This window comes from Uloborus diversus, chromosome 8 (assembly GCF_026930045.1).
Source record: "Uloborus diversus isolate 005 chromosome 8, Udiv.v.3.1, whole genome shotgun sequence".
NCBI lineage: Eukaryota > Metazoa > Arthropoda > Arachnida > Araneae > Uloboridae > Uloborus > Uloborus diversus.
The window spans coordinates 86691210-86714006 of record NC_072738.1 but is presented as its reverse complement, the minus strand read 5'-3'; the positions used below and the strand labels follow the sequence as shown (position 1 = coordinate 86714006).

General features: G+C 33.7%; 1 protein-coding gene across 1 annotated transcript in view; it reads left to right on the top strand.

Annotated features, from left to right (window-relative positions):
- The window catches only part of LOC129227452 (citron Rho-interacting kinase-like), a 232308-nt gene that overhangs the window by 15111 nt on the left and 194400 nt on the right, over positions 1-22797 (top strand). Inside the window, exons 4-10 of the mRNA XM_054862014.1 lie at positions 6393-6637; positions 11287-11380; positions 11491-11697; positions 11793-11949; positions 12326-12503; positions 14701-14956; positions 17821-17945. Coding sequence (XP_054717989.1) covers positions 6393-6637; positions 11287-11380; positions 11491-11697; positions 11793-11949; positions 12326-12503; positions 14701-14956; positions 17821-17945 — 1262 coding nt within the window. The remainder of the gene's footprint in view (positions 1-6392; positions 6638-11286; positions 11381-11490; positions 11698-11792; positions 11950-12325; positions 12504-14700; positions 14957-17820; positions 17946-22797) is intronic.

The window sequence follows — 22797 nt, the reverse complement described above, 5'->3', positions numbered from 1 at the left end:
AGAACTTATGTGTTATAAAATGGAAAAACAACAAAATTGTATGCTTAGCGTCGAATTTTGAGACAGAAACTCCCTTAGGAACAGCCAAAAGATGGTGTTCTGAAGAAAAAAAAAAGAGAAAAGATTTGCCTTAACCACATTTAATTTCCTCATGTAATAAATATATGGGTGGTGTGGATCTCTTAGATTGATTTCTAAGTACGTACAGACCTCGTATCAAAGGGAAAAAATGGTGGCCTTTTTTTACAAATACACTGAACATGGCTGTTGTAGCAGCCTGGAAGATTCACAGAGAGCTCAAGGGCAAAATGACGCAACTAACATTTTTAAGGGATATAACTACAGCCTTAATGAAAAGTTCAAAGGAAAATTTCGTAAATCCCCTGTCAGGGCCTTGCGAACCAGTGAACTCTTCTGTACGTTTTGATGGAGTAAACCATTTCATTATAAGCGCAAAAGAAACTCGAACCAAGTGTAAAAAATGCGATGTAATGCTGCATCAAAATTGTACTACATATTTTCATAAAAGGAATTGAAGATTGATAAAATGTAGATGTTGTTTACATTGATTTTCAAAAAGCTTTCGATAAGGTACCGCATGTTGCTCTACTTAGCAAATTAGCTGATATAGGAATAGGAGGGAAAACTTCCATTTGGGTAAAAAACTGGCTGATCGGAAGGAAACAAAGAGTAGTTGTAAGGGGAAATTATTCTAATTGGAGTGAGGTCTTAAGCAGGGTTCCTCAAGGATCAGTGTTAGGGCCTGTTTTGTTCATTGTCTTTATGAACGATATTCACAAAAATATTTCTGGGAACGTGAATTGTTTTGCTGATGATGTCAAAGTTATGGGGACTGTAGAAAATGAAGAACAAGCAAATCAGCTGATAGAGGATCTAGATCATATTACGGAGTGGGCTGATAAATGGGGTATGGCTGTTAATGTTGGGAAATGTCAAGTGCTACATTTAGGGCATGGAAATAAGTGTACAAGTTATTATTTGCAAGGTTCAGTCATTAGTCAGGCAGACAAAGTTACTGATCTGGGGGTCCTAATAAGTCAGGATTTAAAGTTTAGCCAACAGTGCAGCATTGCTAGCAACAAAGCCAATAAGATGCTTGGGTTTATCAATAGATCTATTTCAAATAAATCTAAAGAAGTTCTTCTGCCCTTATATAGAAGTTTGATAAGACCTCATTTGGAGTATGCTGTTCAGTTTTGGTCTCCTTATCTTAGGAAAGACATTAATGTATTGGAAAGGGTTCAAAGGCGGGCTACAAGGCTAATAAATGGACTTTCTCACTTAGACTATGATTCCAGGCTTAGAAGGCTAAAAATGTACAGTCTTGAGCAAAGAAGAGACCGAGGGGACATAATTCAGTTGTTTAAATTTATTAAAATGAAAGATGTTACGGGGCTGAAGTTTAGCACTGAAAACAGGACAAGGGGTCATTGTTTTAAGCTATTTAAATCTCAGGCTGACATGGATGTTAGGAAAAACTACTATTTTAGCAGGGTACTTTAACCTTTGAACAGTTTACCGGAAGAGGTGATAATGAGCAAGGGTTAAGGGGGGTTTTAAGAGGGCCATTTATCTTCACTGAGGATTGTAAATTGACTAGGACCAGTCTAGCTGGGCCCAGAGCCTGTTGCTGGTCTTCACTTTTGTATTTGTATTTGTAAAATGGGTAAGTTCTTTTTCTTTATAGTTCGTTTCCTTTTAGTGCTTCTCTTTTTGCGCGAAATGCAAATGAAATATCCCTCCCATTCTGGAATAGAATAAGCACAGATTCAAATATGTACATAATTTTTGTGATGGATTTACATGTTTCTTCATAAAAGAACAAGAATATAATGTTTAAGACGCGACTCTTTTAAAACGCGATAGGAAAAAGAAGTAGAAACGAAACCGAACGCGGAAGAAAGCTGTTGAGACAGCAGAAGTTTTTCCCCTACAAAAGCGCCAAAGCTCCCACTATAGGAACAGCCTTTAATTTCTAAACGGTTGTAATTTTTTAAAAAATTTCAACTGCACTGTACAATAAATATATCTTTCATGAAAGTAGTAATTTTTTCTAGATTTTTTATGTAGTTTATATAGCGGCGTTTAATATTTGCCTATATCAAATGACATTAACTTATGGTTATTTTTTTTTTAATGAAGTAAAAGCTTTATATTCTTTTACTTTACTATGTTTTCTGAAGAGAGAAAAAAAGTTTACAAAAATATTTCAATTTTTTATTAAGTATTGGCTTTAGAAATTGCATAGATTGAAAGTATCTTCTTCAGTTTTGGATTGATTCATTCCAAACTAGAAATGAAGTTCATGTACATAAGGATTCAAAACTGCTATTTTGTGACTGCATGCTTCAAGAGAAAAAAATATTTAGAATGGAACTACCGTATTTTCCTGCCTATTATCTGCGGGCGGCCTATAATCCGCAGGTCCTGAAATCGGATTGAAGAAAAAAAGCTGTGTATAATCCGCGGCGGCATATAATCTGCAGATAATACGATGTAAAAAGTTTAAATTCAACATGCCATTTGAGCAACTAAACTAAAAATGTGAAAAGGTAATTACTTTGAAAGCATAATCAAAATTAATCTGAAATATAATCTAAAATACAATTTCTTCTTGAAATCATGATTATAGAACGCTAATTACTTGAAAAACAAAAAGTCAAGACAAAGGAGCAAACGGTCTAATCTTGTGCAACTGGCTTCCTCTCCTTCACTGTATTCTTGTTTATTTTACATGGCCTGAATTACCTAAGAGAAACATTCAAGCAATGTAAAATAACCAACATACAGGCAGGCAGAGAGAAAGAACATGCAAGCTTTGTAAAATAAGCATTCTGTCGGCGTATGGGCGTATGGTTCTCAATTAGTGATGTTCCGGATATCCGTATCTGCGGATATCCGAGGGAAAATAAAGATCTGTATCCGTATCCGTTACTTTTTTGACGGATCTTAAACGGATCATTTCTATTCTAAAAATGTTTAAATATTTGAATAAAAGACTCTTAAATTCCGTTTAAATTAGGTTTTATTCCTTATTTAAATTATAAGGTATCATTTCAGAACTCGATCTGTACCCCCCCCCCCCCACCTTGTTGCAAAAAGGACGGGGGAATAAGTTTTAAAAGTGTATATCAGTGTGTCTTTTTGTGGCATTGTAGCTCCTAAACTGATGAACCGATTTTCATAGCTCATTTTTCGTTAAAAAGATGACTTGCTCGAAAGTGTTCTTAGCTTGGTCTCATTTTTGTAGAACTTTAATTACTGGAGATATTAATTAAAAACCGACATAACTATTTTTATGGTAGTAAAAGCTACCTGTACATAAAAATATTGGCCGTAATTGAAAGAATGAATTTTTCTGCATTTGATATTTATTTGGAACTTTCAAGTTATATACAGCAGGAGTTATAATCTTGCTAAGTAAATTTTAAGTGCAATTCTAAGCCTTTATACACGTGATTGGTAGCGATTTAATAGTCGGAAGATAAGGAGAAAAAGCTCAGTGATTTAAAATTTTACCTGTTGTTAGTTCATATTTGTTAACAAATGTGTGTTCTGACCCGCGAAATTCATCTTAACATGAGGTCGGATCTCTGGGACATGTTTTGTTTTTTTAATTTTTAATTTAATATTAGTTTTTGTTATTGATTTAAGGTTTCTGTTATTCTTCATTTTTGTTTTTCTCAGCATCCTTCAAAAAAATTGAGATTAAATTCTCTATTTACTATTTGTAAAGGTGTTCCCGGCTCTGTATTTCGTCGGTCGGAGAAGTTCAGTGGAATGGGTCAGCGCTGCATTTATGCTGAAATAAAATAAGAAAAATTATTTCTAGCCCATCCAGTAGCAGTTTTACATTCTTGCTCCTGTATCCTACATCTACCGAGTAAGCTAGAAATAATTTTTCACATTCAATCTAAGCATTAATGCAGCGCTGACCCATTCCTTCCAACTCTCCCTCAATTTTAACGGAGATTTCTTTAAAGAGTAAATCATAGTATTGATTATATTTTTGCCGCAGTTGACATTTTTTGAAGAAACTGCCATTATTCTGACGGGAGTACCTTCGTAACAAATTTTACACTTGGGTAATTAAATTGGGTAAAAAAAAATCGAGATCCGTATCCGCGGATCTTGACACTAATGATCCGTATCTGCGGATCTACTTTTTTAACGATCCGGCACATCACTAGTCTCAATCGGTGAAACCTACTATAAATATTGAGGTTCAATGCTTTGGTGTTAAGAAAAAAAAATCACAGATTATCCACTGCAGCGTATAATCTGCACTTCATAAACTTTGCCCTTTTTAACAGATAATCCGCGGATTATATGCATAAAAATACGGTAAATATGAGGCAAAGGGATGCAAATGCCAAAATTTAAAGTTTGAAGATAACCAGTCGGTAGTAGGAGTACCTTTTCTCCGTTTTAGGGCAAGAGATAGTACTAGTAGCTCTGGAAGCTGAAATGGCTCGACAGCTGAAGAAATTTGCAGGAGTTAACTGGGAGTCAGGGCAATGTCTGCAAGTGGAGTATGTTCTGGTTTTATCTAGAGCTATTTTCATGTCTTTAAAGGGACCAATGAGAAGTCTTGTGAGGATTGAAGATAGGTTTCAAGTGCAACTGAGATCAGGAAGCATCTTAGGTTTAAAAAAAAAATGTGTAGTGACATGGATAAGGACGAATATTATGACATACCACTTTGCAAAGGACTGTCCAGAAATGATATCGTCTTTTCCCCCCATATTTTTGATCCCCTTCCCCCTTTGTTGCGAAATGTCACACTTTACCTTACCCCCTCTTCTCGTCACATGTCCTGCTGTTCGTGATATAGTAATCGCAGATTTTTTCCCTGCAGATTTGTTCCCTAAGTTTGTATTTTTTTTAAGTTTACGTTTTTTCTTTGTTTTAATCGTTTGTTGGCTTCGTTCATGATTTTCAGCGGCTTTATTTGCTTCTTCCCCGGTTTTTGCTGTTCTTTTCACCCATTAACTGGTAGGCGGGGTTTGCCATTCTATGATGTTACTTTTCTTGTTGCACATTGGTCATGCGTAGATGCTGCTGTTTCATGCGACCAATTGGGTTTTTGCCACTGCTTCTAGAAAGATTTCTGGCAGTCAGAATTTAGAGTCGACATTGAGGTGTGTTGCTGTTTCCTTCGTGAGTCTTGCTGATTTAACCAAAATGTTATAGTCACACAGGAAAAGTTATGCAATCACTGCATCTTCAAAAAGTTGACCTTCAACCATCAAAAATTGTCCTACCGCCCTTCTTCAGGAAATGACGCCTTCATCCTGTGTCCACACCTTTGGAAGCATCGATATTAAGGTGAGTGAGGCGTCTAAAATCCGAATTCCAGATCACTCTACTTTGTAGAGTGATCTGCAATTTGGCATTGGCGTGGCAAAGAGCTACTGAGCCATCTGCACCATTTTTGCACATGGTAACCAGAGAAACATGGATATCTCCATCGCTTTCGTCATGTTGCTTTGATGGGTGAGCTGAAGTCCTGGGTTTCACCACTTGCTATTGCATGGGCCTTTTCAATTCTCTGCCTGTTATGACAAAGTGCTGTAGCAATTGGTCTCTCCCTTTTTTTCTTTATTCATTCCTTTCAAGTGACTAATCTTGAAATGTGTAGTCAATAGACGTGATCTAAGAACTTTTTTTTTTCTGCATGCATTTTTTTTTCCACATTTCGCCTAAATTCTAGTGTACTTTAATTGCGAGTGCTCCTTCCACGGTAAAATTGATGCTGTTGAAATTAAATTTTTTCAAGATGTGGCCAAATCATAGTTATATCTTCTTTAAGTATCTATCTTCTCTCTGGTAAATGTTTTTACCTCTTTTATCTTAGAAAGTACCAATCGTTGAGACGTCACGGAGATTTGCAGAAACACGATCCGCCTAAAATTATACTTGACATGTTTTTTAGTGTGAACCCTTTTTGAGAGTTTTTTTTAATACTATTCCATGTTTTTTTCTCACTCTGCCTCATGGAGTCCTCCTAACACTTTTAAGTTACACCCCCACCACACTGTTTTTCATAAACATATCCTCATATAAAAAAAGTGATATTGCACTACTCAATTCCCTCCCCCTTGTTAAAACTCACACTTTCATACCCCCCTCCCCCTCAAAGTATAACATAATTTGTGAATAGCCCCATGTATTTTAGATAAGATGAAAAAAGGATTGCTCTCTTTTCATTTTAATGCCTTGATTAAAACTTGCTAAAAAATATGTCTTGCATAATGTAAGTCTTACACTAATTTTTTACTTTTTGATACTTGAAACTAATTAATACTAATGCTACTATTTTAGCAAGCAAGACTTAATGAATTAATGTTGGTATTTTTTTATAACCGTAGGTAGCATTTTATGAAGAGGAAAGAGATATTATGGCTAAATCAAACAGTCCCTGGATAACTAAGCTCCAATATGCATTTCAAGATTCCCTGAACCTGTATCTGATAATGGAATTTCACCCTGGAGGAGACATGCTTTCTTTACTTGAGAAGTACGACAATGTGCTACCTGCAGATATGTGCCAGTTTTATTTGGCAGAATTGGTTTTAGCAATCCATAGTGTGCATACAATGGGATATGTTCATAGGTAAATGTGTATACTTGTATATACTACCAAGATGAAAACTATCAAATTTTTCATATACCATGCAAAGTATAAATGGAACAATATATATTTTATTTGTAAAATATTCCATGAAATAATATACACTCAAACCTTTTTTTGTGCGGTATATGAAAATTTCAATCAGATTTTGACTCAATTGACTAGCTAATTAATAAAACAAGTGCGAGGTAATATCTTCAAGTGACCACAGGGGCACCCCGATGAAAAGTCACTGTGATCTCCCAAAAATTTCTTTTTTTGAGAAATTCTGCCTGACGATTTGGCAAAATTATCATCACTTAATTGTGTTGCGAAAACTATTTTTTATAGCTACTAGTGAAACTTTGAAGGATTTTTTTATGCGGTCTCTATACACTGCATAAAAACAGGTTTGGGTGTATATTAGGGTGGGTTACCATACTATGGTAAAAAAAAAATTCCGATTTCCATCAGGCAGGGTAGGAAAAAGGTGCCTAATGACGTTTTAAGGTTTTATATAAAATTTCATTCGACTAGGAGATCATTTTCTGCCTACGGATTGAGTTTGAAAAACCTGTATTTAAGGGAGAAAAACTATTTTTTATTAAAAAACTGAATAACAAAATTACAAATATATATAATGACTTCAGTCTAATTATTAATAATTTATTTACAAAAACGTTTATAAAAATCATTTATTTACTAAAATTTTACAAAATTAAAAATATTCATCTTTTAATAGCTTGAAAGTCCTTACTACCAAGTTTGGCATAAGTTTTGGGGACTCCAGTTGGATCTTTATTGAGTTTTCTCATTCAGAGTTTTTGCCCTTTCACAGGGGTGCCTATCCTCCTCCCCAAGGTTGATGGCGTACTCCACCCCCCTCAAAAGCTGTGGAGCCCCCCCCCCATATAAGATAAAAAATCTGTCAACTCAAACCGCCTAAAAATTTCAATGCCACCATAAACTCCCTCGCCTTTCAACAATCAGTGTGTGGCATGGCAGGCGAAGTAAAGACAGTTATTTTCTGCCTGAGACAAACAGCGGAATATCTTCGTCAGAGATTGATTTCAGTATTGGTGGATCAGACACATTTTTCCAGTTAATGAGATCAATGTAAGATCTTTGCGTTAAATTTAAGAACAAGAATTTTAAAAAGTCAGGAGTCTATTTCCCTAAACACTACGAGCTTCTAAAATTCAACGGGTTGCCAGTTCACGGATGTGCTGTTCCAAATCGGTCAGCATTGCAATAAATTACTTTTTAGGATTATGCAAAAACACTGTTTCATTGGATTACGGGATCTACTTAGCCCTTCAACTCAATGGATAAATATCTACTTGCAGTGATGAGTTCGAACAAGTGCCGAGCCCCATCATCACATAAAGGGTCACATCACATAAAGGGTAACTTTTGATAGTAAACTAGATTGGATCATTAACTTTGACAACATATATTGCAAGGATTATAAAATTTTCAGAAGGAAATTTCACTGATACACACAAATGTGGAATTTAATTAGCAGAAGTTAGCCATTGAGCATGAGACATTTTTCCATTCTTTGTCTCTTGCCAGGGCAGATTTTTGTGCTATTTTGAGCTTCTGCCGAAGCATGTTTTCTCAGCACTTTCTGAAGTGGTGGGGTAAAGAACTTCTAAACCAATAGCTGCTCTGGCATTGTCTGATATTTCGTATCTATCACATACCTGTGAAAGCAAATTAAAGTCTACATTATTGCTTGGGTAGTAGCAAATTTTTCGATGTAAGTGTTTGAAGTTTGTAAAGATCCGTTGAATTCATCCTCACTGTTTGTATGCAATAGAATAAATGCGATGAACTAATAATATTAAAACTGTCTTCACTTTTTTTCTGGAGGCTGAAGCTGAAATTTCTCTTTCTCTCATGTTTTTTTTCCTGACAAATGTGTGGTTGTTAATATCTTTGCATTTGCAAGATGAAATATCAAATAGCAGTTTACAGGTCCCGACTAACTAAAAGTGAGACCCTCGGCCCACAATAATTTGGAGGCCCCCTGAAGGCTCTGTAGCGGAAAAGAGTGGTTAATATACAGGTTTGGGGGCCCATCAGAATGCATTTTCGGAAGTCTCTTTGCCTATCACTGAACAATGTAAATCATTTATTATGTGCATTTATGAATCTCTATCGGGGCCCCTCTTAACTGTGACATGGTAAATTCACTACTTGCAGAATAAATAAATAATTTTCCTTTAAGAAAGTTTTTTTTCAATTAGCTAGTCATTATTTATTTAACTAATTTTAAAATTAGTGTATTTTTTGTATAATTGCAATGCGATGCATAACTCTTCAAGTAATTTGAGCCCCTAGGAAGTGGGGCCCCAAGCCTAGTGGGCCTGTGCAGTAATCAGTTCCTAGCAGTTTACTAGCTTGGTAAAATGGTTCTAATATTTTTTTTAGATATTTTCGTATAGGATTTCAAAAGATTGTTGCATTTCAAGAGGTAAATTTTTAGCTTTGCTTATGCATTTATGTTTCACAATGCACCATAGGCAGGAAGATTTTGATAAAATTCGTACATTTCAGCCAATTCTAATACCTAAAATGGCAGGTGAGAATTTGAACCAGGTGTAAGTTGAAAGTTTAATCACTTGTTTCTGTAAACAAAATAACATTAATTATTGATGTGATCTTACATTGAGCTTATCCTATTTGGGTAAGGGAATCCAAACTTCAAACTCAATCTGGAGGCAAAAAGACTTATCAGAATGGAATAAAATTTCACACATGTTAGTTTGAAACCATTTAGCACCTTTTTAATCCCCTGCCCCTCAACATTTCAAAAAAAATTTAAATGACCCACCCTTGTGAAAATTGTGATACATATTTTTCATATTATGTGGTGTAATATATATATGTTTCCCAAATTTTTATCAAAACAACAAAATACCCTTTAAGAAAAAGTTTTTTTCAAATTAAAATTACTTTTAATATCCCTTCAATAAAACAACCCTGATTGCAAAAAAAGCAACATTTTCATTTTCAAGTATGACCTTTGTATATGTGTGATCATTTTTGAAGAATGTTTATTTCTTTTTAAATCTTTGAAAAAAAAAAAATCCAAAAAGATGCCCTGAACTTCCTCAATTTTTGTCCGAGTATTTTTTTTAATTTTTACCTGCTACTGAGTATGTTCGATATTACTTATATGAGAATACAAATTTATGTCAATTTTTATTTTCGTATCTAATTTAACGTACAGTAAAAACTCTATATGCACAAGCACGGGTGATGCTGCATTGCAGATGTGCAAATTGTGCAGTTAGATGCACGCTTAAAAATCATCATGCACTGCTTCTTCATCGCTTCATCATGCACTGAATGTAATCAAGTTACTAGCAATGATAAAGCAAAATTTTAAGAGCTATTCCAAAATAGGAGCTAAAAAAACACTTGACAAAAGATGATAGCTAAATCAAACACCTTATTTACAGTTATTAAGTAGAGCATACGTTTCTGTGCTTAAATTCCAAAATTTGTTTTTCTTTTTAAATGTTTCTCAGTTGTGCACTATTTTCAAGACTATGAGTTTGCAAAATCTCGACAAGTTAAAGAATTAAGCAGTTAAAGTTACTAGCCTTATGCCAGGGCTAAGGCAGAACTGCATGCAAGATACTAACAGCCCTTGTGATAACCAGGCTGTTGGTGTCTTTCAAGTTGAAGACTGCTCCACAACTGCCAATCCTCTCGATTCTTCTGGGAGACTCCCCGATTTCGACTGAACTCCCAAAAGAAGTACATATATCCCGAATTTTTGTCAAAGCAACAAAATTCCCTAAAACGAGGTTTTTCACATTAGAATTTGGAAATAAAATCCCTATAGTAAAACTATCATGATTGCAGAAACGAAACTGTCTCATATGCAAGTATGAACATTGTGGATGTCTGATAATTTTTAAAAGATGTATTTCCCAAAAAATTGAGTAAAATGTTCTCTATTTTTCTATGAACTTTCCTAATTTTTGCGTGATGCTAGGAATGTTTAATATTACTTATAAAAGCAAACAAGCTTATGCTTATTTCAAAGCATGTTTTAAAAGCCTAGACATTGAAGTGTTTTAACCTTAAAAATACAAGTAATACAAATACAAAAATGACGATCAACAACCGACTCTGGGCCCAGCTATTTTTCTGCTGAAGAGGTGCCCAACCTTTTTTCACACGAGTGCTTAAACTCACATTAAAATGATTTTTGCTGGCTGGAACACTTATAAAATTTCAAAATATTTGAAATTTTGATAAATAACGTGTGAAAGCATGGAAGGAGAAAGAAAAATTACAAATCAAAAATTGTTATTATTACTTACTGCTTATTTTATTAATTGCATATGTTTTCCAGAAATGAATTTCTGAATATTAAGGTCCAAAATATGACGTGACTAATTGTGGCTTAATGCTATGACAAGAAAGGCAATAACAACAAAGCATTTTCGACTTTCAGTGACTAATTATCAGTAGTGTGTTTTTTATCACACATAATTGCCATTTTATATGGTTTTTTTTAAATGAAAAGTGTTTCTAACTTTCAAAATGTGTTTCTCAACAGAAGACCATTGTGTTATTTATGATATTTAAATAGATACATTTTGGTTTGTGATAATTTTTTTCTTTTAAAGGGATATTAAGCCTGATAATATACTTATTGATCTGACTGGTCATATTAAGCTAGCAGATTTTGGTTCATCATCAAAATTAAATCATAACAAGCAGGTAATGTAAATGTTCTCCACGTAGGTATGTCAGTTATTATACAGCATTTGATATTATCTTTATATTAGCACACATGGTAAGTGAGTAATTTGTTAAATTCATTGGTTTAGGTAACTAGTTGTATGCCTGTTGGTACTCCAGATTATGTTGCACCTGAAGTTCTAGTTGCTATGAATCCAGGTCCAGCAAATAAGAGCTATGGAATTGAATGTGATTGGTGGTCTTTGGGTATTGTAGCATATGAAATGATCTTTGGTTCAACACCCTTCGCAAACGAGAAATTGCTTGTTACATATAACAACATCATGCACTTTGAGGTATGATTTTTGAACAAATAAATAAAAAGTTGATTTGGATATACTTTTGATACTTCAATTTTAAAAGTTGTACTTTTGTTTATTCTTGTTTTTAGAAATCTTTAACATTTCCTGAAGATTCTTCTGATGTATCAGAGCTCTTTTTGAAGTTAATCAGAGAGCTTTTGCAAGGTGCTTCAACTCGTCTAGGATATGATGAACTCATTGTTCATCCTTTGTTTACAGATATAGATTGGAACAATATTCGTCACAGTAAATATGTTTTTAAATTTTATTGTTCAATTAATGGTATATTTTGTTGATTACTAATTGTTGTTATTGAAAATTTTTGAGCTGTTCAGAGCCTTGTTGGTCAAAAGATCATTTTAATAATTGAATATTGTGTGGGAGAAAAGGCATGTTGAAAAATTAAATTAATGCAGATAAATGAGTAATAATGGATCACTAGCTTTCATGGTTGTCCTTTTCCAGCAATAACTACAATGCAGCTACAAATTTATTAATTTTAATGATCACATTTTTTTCCCTTGACAATATGTTTTGGGTATGACATTTTGTTTTTGATTTGTAATTTTTTTAATTTAATGTTATAAGATTAAATGGTTTTGTCTTTGTTTTAAAACTGTAGATGCTCCTCCATATGTACCCACTGTTACAAGTGTAGATGACACTTCAAATTTTGACGATTTTGAGCCAGAAAATAGAGCTTATGTAGGAGAATTAAAAGTAGTGAAAGAATTCAGTGGGAAAAATCTACCGTTTGTTGGTTTCACATACACAACTCCCATAGAAACAATGATGGAGAAGTATGTATTAAAAGTCATTGCAATTTATTGAATGGTATTAAAGTACTTGCACATTTACCATTTGAACATAAGCATATTCTATATGAATTTTGTTTCTTGAAATTTTGTTATTAGTATTATTGTTAGTTATTTTTAGCAGTAACTGAGTATTAATCTTAGCAACGAAACATATCTGAACTTTTTACTTCATTTGTCTTTTCATAAACTTTTGAATGTTTTCCCTCTATCATTAAAAATTTTACTTTTGAATAAAATGGTCTTGCTATTTAATACTAGCTGCATTGAAATCCTTTGCATGGTCTACCTCTAAAATAAAAGTTACAAGTGATGCATGTTCAACAGTTAGGCTTAAATAATGGGAAAAAAAACTGAAATTTTCCATCAAGATAATATTCTTAAATTTTGTTAATGGCAAATGTAATCAAATTAATAGAACCTTCTCGCCAGAGTGGTTTTCATTGCATTTTTGTCTACCCAGAACAAAACTGAGCTTAGTCTTCTACTCTGTTCCCTCTAACGTAGCAACATCTCTTGACATCAAACTTACAGTAAATAGGTAAATTTCCATCATGTATAAAATTCTATATTGTTTGTATACCCTGTGTATTATTTCTTTGAAGTAAATATGAAGAGTAAAGACTACAGGCATTTAATCATTTATAATGTGTTTCTTTGTACAAGGCACGTTTTTAAGGTATAAGTTCCATTTTGAAATAAAAAAAGAACAAGTCCTGGGGATAGAGCAAAGAAATTTATTGTATAAAAAATCTACCACCCTTACGGTATTATTCGACATTTCTCCAGTTAGTTTCCAAGCATTTGTCATAATTTGGTACAGATTTTTGTATACCCATTCGTAAAAAGTTGCTGCCTGTGTAGTCGATCGTGAGGACTCTTACAGGGCTTTTGCTGGGATGTTTTTAAACATTCTCTGGACTGCCCTGACTTTGCTCGCATCAACTTTCATTTGTTTCCGCATCTGAAGTCTTTCCTTGGCGGTTGGTGACACAACGACAATGATGAGCTCAGAACACATGTTATCCCATGGTTGACTACACAGGCAGCAACTTCCTATGAATAGGTATACAAAAACCTTTACCACACTATGACAAAAGCTTAGATAATCAAGTGTCAAAAAATAGCCTAAGGATGGTAGATTTTTGTGCAATAAATGTCTTTGCTCTATCTGTACTTGTTCTTTTCTTATTTCAAAACGGAATTTACTTTTAAAATATGCCTCCTATAAATTGTTTTATCACAAATCAGCTGGTTGTCACAAACATCTTAGTGACTACCAGCAACAAGGTCTGTGCCTAGCTAGGCTGGTCAATCTGTGCTGGCATCTTGAGGAAAACACTGATGGTTTTGAGTGTGGTTGTTCAGGAATCTGGAAGTTAACTAAAAAAATGTGTATGAAAAAGATGCATCTGTATCTCAAAGTTCAACTAATATGAGTTACATTATCACTACTTTACAGGTGATTGTAAAACTGGTACACACTAAGGTTGAAACATACAATCATATAGCACTGATAAATAATTAAAATGGATATTTTAATATAATAGATTGTTAGGGCTCAATGTGGAACAGGATTCCATATATAATGCATTAGTGTCCTGAAAGTCACCAATTTAGATGTGTTTGGGTGGCCTTTAAATACGGATATATAATCCAAGAAACCACCTCTGTTTTAGGCATGTTGATTATGTTCTAAAACTTACACTAATGATCACATATCTACTGGTTAATAAGCTAGTTTCTGTAACATACTCCCTTTACAACTTAACAAATCCAATGTTGTGCACCAATTTGTGGGAAAAATTGTTTCTGAGTTTGGAGGGATGTTGGTGTAGAAAATCAAACATACTATTTCTCTTGCCCTTTCTGTGCCAAGCATATGCAAATTCAGGCCTAATAACAGGCCTCGTTAAGGTGTTTGCAGCTGAATTTTTTTCTTTTTTTTTACGGTATATTTTCTCTCTCTTTTTAATCATTCAGGTAACCGTTCAGGTTTTATTTTCATACTCTACTTGATGATTTTGTATCATGTTCATTTTGTGATATTAATAGTCAATGTGAAAGCACAAGAAATTGTTTATATGTCCTTTTTATCCATAATTTTAAGAATCTGTACCAGCAATATATCTTTTATCAACACTTGACTTTTAAACTTAAAAGTAAAGTTTGAACTTGTCAGTTCCAGGCAGTCTTCCTTTGATGAATATTGTTCACCCTCTTCTTCTTTTTCTGAAGTGGACTCCTTACCTCGAAAGAAGGAAGTTACAGATTTGAATTTGAAAGTTTCACAGTTGTCTAACCAACAAGTATCAATGAAGAATGAAATTAAGGAACTGTCGAACAGTCTAGAAGCTAAAAACAAAGATTATGAAAAAATCAAGTCTGAAAATGCTATCTTGCAACAGCTTAATCATGAGCTTGATTCTGAAAGAAAGGTAGAAAAATGTTCTGTGCTTCAATATTTGAAACTTATGTATTATCCAAGTGACCTTTTTTGCAAAATCGAAATTGTTGCCATGCATATACTTTGATACTATTAGTGAACCACTGGCCCCTTATTTTTTTTTCAAATGGCATTCATAAGTACAGTGAGATAAACAGTACATTTCAGCTTCTGGTTTACGAGGGAGAAGGGCGTCATTATTAGATCCAGATCTAAGAATTAGCATTAGTGTTTCGTACACACATGACAATAACGTAAAAAGGACACTCTACTTTGTAGAGGTGAAAGCAGGTTCATTCCAAACAGGCAAGCGATCAGACTGCAAGATCGCAACTGTATTCTCTCGGCTCAAAAGTAAAAAAGGAATGAACTGAAAGTTGAACCCGAGGCCCAAGCTCAAAATCTCTGGATCCATAGTCCAGTGATTTAGTCTTGCCGCCATCCAGGCGCTCGCTTAGAGTGCAATTCGCCACAATATGAACCTAATCCTAAGTTAATTATGCATCCAGAAATAGGAATCTTGGGAATTTTTCAAAATTGTTTCTTAAAAAATACAGTTAGACCATCTTTGGTAGTACTAGGTGTCAAAGGAGGAAAGGTTTGGGGGCCCTCCCCCAACAATTTTTCAAAATTGAAACTTTAAGAATGCACTTGTAGATTATCTTTGTGATAGTGCATATCACATTTTTTTACCCATTCATTTTTTTCCCATTTTTCTGTCATTTTAATCGTTTTTCCCCCAATTCGTTGTTTTTTTTATTTTTGTGTGCGTTCCACGTTTTCCCCCGCGTTCCCCTTTAAATTTTGCGCACTTTATGATATCAAATATGTGATTTATTCATTTTTCCAATCGTCTAGCTTTTTGTCAATTTTTCAGTTGTCGATCCGATTTTCTTCATCTTCTTGTCCGCCATTAAAATGGTGCTTGTGTTCTTCCCCTTCATTGTTTGGGCTCGAAACGCACTCATTGGTTCCCGCGCATCGCCGCGTACCCGAATCTGATCGCTCATTTGCTGATTCACTTTTCCACCCCACTTCACTCTGCTTGCTGCTTCCAGTTTGATCAGTCCTGCTTTTCGCGGCTCCGTTTCTCTCCAATGATGGCGAAAATGAAGGAATTGTGCATGGCGTCCGTTGACGGCCGTGGCTCTCCGCCAGGTGTTTGAAGACCTCAAAATGAGGTGAAAATTCTTTTATTTTTATTTCTTAATGTATTTAACCAAGAAAGTCAAACTTCACTGCAACTAATGATGGTTGCATAGGTCGTGGCTCTCCGCCAGGTGTTTGAAGACCTCAAAATGAGGTGAAAATTCTTTTATTTTTATTTCTTAATGTATTTGACTAAGAAAGTTAAACTTCACTGCAACTAATGATGGTTGCATAGGAAATGCATTACCTGCGTGTATGATGGCGTCCGATGGCGGCACGCAGAATGTACCGGAATCGAGCCCTTCATTAACGACCTTTTTTGCTGATCTACATAGCTGGTGGTGATGATATGGAGCCGCAATTACCCCAATCCAATTTTAATTCTGTGATGATCTCAACACTATCACCATGGAGATTACCAACTTGTGCGTCATTTTTCAACATGGCGTGACCTGCAACTGAGATCCTTGATTAGGATGCATCCCTGAATACACCCCACCATCTTCAAAGTGAACTGCCCATCCTGCGCCCATTTTAATTTGATAGTTTCACAACACATCCGAATGAACTCCCCGTTTTCCGATCTTTAACGAACTTTGCAAGCTCTAGCTCCACGTTTTTTTTTTGAACTCTTTTAAGTATGTCTCCCGCGCATTGGTGTTTTTTTATTAAGTGAATTATGTTTTTGTTCTGGTGATCACCATACAAAAGTCCTGTCATCGTGTCTGCTTTGAAGTTTAACATGAAATAAAGAACGTACTGTAATCAATGTGTCCTTCCTATCGTCTACATACACTCAACATGGGGTAAGTCTTTTCAAATTTTGTTCTTTGGCATTCAAGGCAGTCGTTGATCTGAGGTTATGTGCGGCTGCGATGCTTCCACTTCCACGGCCTAGAATTGTTATCTTTTTGATTTTTGAATGGTTCTTCAAAATTAAACACGCGCATCATGACAATCTTTGTACATTTTAGGGAGAGGAGGCTACAAGATGTTGTTGTTGAATTATAGTTCTAAAACAGAAAATGTTTGAAATTACAGTTTGAAAAAATGCAGATTTAGGTGATTTTAGGTAATGTTAGGGAAAGGAGAGATTCGAGGCCCTCTACAGAAGTTTATCAAAATTGAAACTTGAAAAATTATTTTAGCAGATCTTCAATAATTGTAAAAAAAAGGAGTTTTTGGTGGCTCTCCCTTAAAAATTTTTCAAAATTGAAATCAAAATTTAAGAATCCTTAATGATGTCAGAGGGAGAGAAAGGCTCGCTAAGAAATTTTTAGAAGTTGTTGCTTTAAAAACACAGTTTTAGACATATTTGTATATGTCTTATGTTTGTGGGAAAGGTTTCCTCCCTTTTTAAATTGTAATCTTTACTAATAATAAAGCTAAAAGTGGATCTCTGTGTTGCTCATAGCGCCTAGACCGTTAGACCAATTTTCAACATCATATAGGTATGTGCCTCAAAGCGGTGTGGCAATTTAAAATGAGAATAGTCTGAAATTTCTCTTGAGCTCAAAGTTGGACTATGAAAATGTTTGTTTTTTTTTACTATCCAACTGTGTTAAAGTGTGTCATTTGCCTCACTGACATATAGTAGTATTTCTTTATTTTTTGGGGTAAAGGGTATTTTTCCTTCTTCGCTTTATGGAACTCAGTTTCATTTTTAGTTTTAAAACCTTTCTATAAATATATTTGTTTTATTTTCAGCAATTAAGACAGTTACTTGCTTATGAAAGAGAACATAGAGTAATTACAGAGAAGAAATCTGTTCAGCTTATAAAATGCATGAAAGCTAAGCACAGACAAGATTCCCTTCGTTTAAAAGCAAAAAGGTAAATTGTTTTATAAGATCTCATGATGTGTCAATTTTCACTGTCAAATTCAGCCTGTGCCTTGCTTTTTGATTAAAAATCTTGCTGCAGTTCTATAAGATGTTTTGTGTTTGAGATTCGGTAAAGCAGTCATGTAACTTATCCAAATGTGATGACCAGCAACAGGCTCTGGGCCCATCTAGGCTGGTCCTAGTCAGTTTATTAGTACCCAATGAAGATCAATGGCCCTCAAAAATGAATTTTATTCTACGGCCATTACTTATATTAATCAATATTTTGGGTGTGACTCATATTACACTCTTGTGACTCACATTACTTTTCCTACTTAAGTCTTTGCCATTAAGATATTACTAATTTCAAAGCATCTTAATATTAAATTTTGTTGCAATTTTGCTTAATTTCATTGCAGGTTAATGCTTAATTGCTTATTTTAAATTAAAAAGAATCACTTCTAATTAAAAATTAGCATATATTAAAGAACATTAAAACTAATAAAAGTTGAAAATCATTTCTAAAAAGAGAAAAAAAAAAACAATTATTCTGTATGAAGAACAGTAGTACAAGTGTAAAATATAATCTTGAATCATAGAATTAGAATTGGTAGTGTATGAATCAACTTAGAGGATAAACTTAGTAGGAATCAACTTAGGGGTGACATGTTTTCATGTCACTTTTCCTGTTGGTTACATTGTAGTGATTTCAAGTTGTTCCACCTTGATACATCTGGTAACTTTTGCGGTCAACAATAGACCATTACATTCTAGTTGATACCAATCGTAACATTTAATATTGCAATATGGGTGTAATATTAGTTGACTGTTAGAAGTAGGCTCTTCAAAGAATTCACTTTTCTCAACTAAGACTGATGAAGGATGGATTTTAAACAACTCAAATAAAAATTAATTAAATGTCGAGCTCGATTTAAAATTTTCTCATACTGAAAGTAAGTCTTTTCTCCCTCAAAACCAATCTAGTTAATACATTCTTTTCAAAAATTTTTAAATTTAGCTTAAATTTTCTTAGAATCAAGAATTTTCTTTGGGTGCGTTCTCTGGACACTGAAACCTTCTCAGACCCCGAAGAGTTCCTATTTTCCCTACTTTTTCCTATTTTTTAGAGCTCTCTCCTTATTTTCCTACTTTTCCCTTTCTTTTCCTACTTTTTCTCTCTTTAGTATAGCACTTCTAATTGTGCATTTTTTCTTATTTTTACAATGCCGCACCTTCTGCATGTTTCAGTTTTAAAAAGCAAAATAAACAAGAAAATCCTAAGTTTTTAATTCACTGACGGCAGTAATTTCTGTAAGGAACACTGCGGCGTCTGCGTGGTTAAAAGTTAAATATTGGTAAGTGACTTTTATGCCGTTGCGGTGTTTATGATCGACCTTTCTTTTTATCGCCCCGACTTCAGTCCTACTTTTTAACGAAAAAAATAAAGAAACAGATACTGGCCCATTCTGATGCAATTATATATTATTTACCTCTCAATTAGAAGCTTTAATTAAAGTAAACGGCCGACTGTCCAAAAAGTGCGGGAAAAGCCAGATTTCCAATTTGCCAATTTTTTGTGTAATTGATTACAAGTGAAATGGATCTCTATTTAAAAAGAACGGCAATGAAAAACCATAAAAGGAACGTAAGGAAGCAAAAATGAAAAACCTGTACACTGTACATATTTTATTGATGTTAGTACAAAATAAGAGGCATAGATAACAGAAATTCGCAAAAACGGATCACTTCAAAAGTAATCGCAGAAACAAACTTTTTTCATACATAAATATGATTATTGTTCATTGTAAATCGTAAACATGATAATAAAATTTTTAAAATTTCATTTTCTTTCCTTGCAAAGAATGTATTTGCAAGAAAAAAAAACACGGCAAAACCTAGATGGGCAAAACGTTCCTTATTTTTGGAGAAAAACCTAAAATCAATTTAAATGCGAGATTCAGTTTTTATTTCTTCACATTTTTAAAAGTTGGGGGATAGAACCACAAGCAAATATGTACTGTATTTTTTCTTCTTTTTAATGGGTGTTTTCACTCTGATATATCATCAATATCGAGGAGTTGCTCATAATTTTTATGTGCCGCCTTTATGGCAAATGCTGCATTTCGGAACATATAAAAATTTTTTATACTCTTACTCTTTTCGGGGTGCGGCAATTATACCGTTGTGACGTATCTACTGTAAGTTATTGTACTCAGGGCGTCTGATCAAAGGGTTGGGGGTGGAAGAGATATATGCTGGCATTTGATACCAGATGCTCCCTCCCCCCCCACTCTCAATTTCGTGAAAAATTTCCGAATGAATATTTTTTGTCGTATGATGAGGATTGAACGAAACTACATGTCTTCGTTTTTATGCGCAGAGAAACATTAGTAACTGATCTTTGACTTTGATAAAAATGTTATGTTTACCATGCATGTATTTTTCCTTTTTTTTTTCTTCCAGTGACAGATTTTGGAACAAAAAAGAGGTAAAAAATCATCAAACCAATAAAACAATATTCGTTTTTATTGCTTGATTCAAATTAAAACTGGCCCGTCATTCTGATTTTTCCCCGGGGGTGGCTAGCAAAGAATGTATACTGAATGCAAATTTTATCTGAAAACAACAAAAACCCCCACAAACTTGTATAGTTAAGCATTAATTTGCCAAAGCCAGTGAGGGGAGAAAGTGACCCCACTGACACCACATAAATGACGTGCCTGAAACAAAAATTTATGTTGAATGCTAAAAGTACACAACATAATACAAACCCTATAGTTTACTTATTTCGTTATTTATTTAAATTATTTTATTATAAATTTTATGTCCCATATTTAAGAACAAATTTATTTTAGTTCTGCATTTTCAGTCTTTTTCCTTTTTCTTCAAATGCAAACATCTGCCCCTGTTTATGCAAGAATGCATGTCAGCTGCTCATTATTTTTAACTAAAACTAATTTAATATTTGCTTTGCTTTTTGTATCATAGTTTATGACAATAGGAGCTGAAAGTGTTAGTATTTTCAAATGATAAATGGATGCTCTCGAAAGAATGTTTTCCTTTTTGGACAAAACAAATCGTTGACAAAAACGGTTTTTATAGCACCAAAATATGAGTTTTATTATTATTATTGGTTTTTTTTTTTTTTAAATTTTATTATTGTTATTGTCTAAAAGGTGTTTCTTCGTTTTGGATTTTATTTTCATATATCTTTGTTTCCACCAGTTTATTTTTCATACTGATGATTGTCAGCTTGTTTCTTTAATTTTGTTTTGCGATTCGGCCTTTCATTAAAGCCTTTAAATATTTCAAAAGTACTGTTAGTTTATTTTTGGGATAGTTTTAAATCAAAAATACTGTTAGTTTATTTTACATTAGAAATAGAATTTACTCCTAAATTTGTTTCCTTTTGACGTGTGTGTAGTCCCATCTCTTTCCTATTTTTTCCTACTTTTTTAAGCGATTTTTTTTTTTTCCTACTTTTTCAATTTTTGATTCCTTATTTCCTACTTTTTCCCCCAAAAAAACCACTTCGGAGTCTGCCTTCTGCTCAAAACTTTCTGACAACTACACCTTTGCAAGGAGTTGAGTTGAGCAAACCTTGCCTAACTTTGGCTTGTGCCTTCCCTTGTATTCTTTACACATTTGTATACTTTTTGAGGTGGTTTTAAGTCTGAACTTAGCCACTTTTTTCCCTTTAAAGTTTTTTTTCTTTATTTTTCAATTCATTCTGAAACTACATAAAGGCAACATCTTTAGTGTTTTTTCAAGTTTCCTCTTCCTATACTCTTTCCTCTGGAAATAACGTTTCTGTATATATGTATTACCGATTTTTCTGGGTACCTTTTCTGTCATTCTGCTGTTACTGATGTCTTAGTTTAAAAACTTCTTTTTTATTGGTAGAAATCTTTTAAAACTACATAAGGCAAAAATGTTTACATGGAATACATAATGTACACATATTAGAAATTTGAAGGGCCAAACTATTGACTCCTGCAATAGTTAAAACATTAATAAAATTTTGCTATTAAATTAATATCAATAGTATTATTAATCATATATAGGTATTTGTATTAATGCTAACCTCCCATTCTCCCTTAAATTAACATTAGGATACATTATGTACTATCAAGAAGTTAATATTATCTTGATTAGCTGTGTTGCACGTTACGTTGGACTCAAGTTACAAGATAAATTTGCCTATTTTCAAAATAGAATACTTGTTAAAAAAATCTAATTGTTCTGTAATTTCTTTTTAGTTACATAAATGTGTAGAAGAAGCAGTAAGTGTTTTAATTTACAAGCTATAAAATTTACAAATATTATAAAATTTAATTTTTTGTGACATACATTCCTCAGAATTCAGTGATTTAGCAATCAACTCTTTCAAATATTTAGGGACAATTTTAAAACATACTGTAATAATTGTCTTCTTATGTGATGAATCTGTCAGTTATATTAATAGGTTAAAACAGTAAAAATATGCACATTTAAAATTCCTTTTAGTGGGACAGAGAATTTCACACCTAGCTCATAGAACAAGTCCTCTTTAGGAAAAGAAAATTTTCACCTGGTATTACCAGATTCTAACTTATAAACCTCAGTTAATGCAGTCAACGCTTGTTATAATGACCCCTGTCGTCCAAACAAAATCGGTCACTATAACAAGAGGTTAAATGTGCCCAGATAATTTCTCATAGTTATGCTTCTTTTTAAAAGAGAATCAAGGAACTAACAAAATAAGTTTAAATTTTTTGTTAGTTTCTTTTCTTTTTAAAAAATGTATGCTGCAATTGCAGAAGCTTTCTGCTTTATTGACTTTAAAAAAATATATTATTCTTAATATCTACTATTTGTGTGCG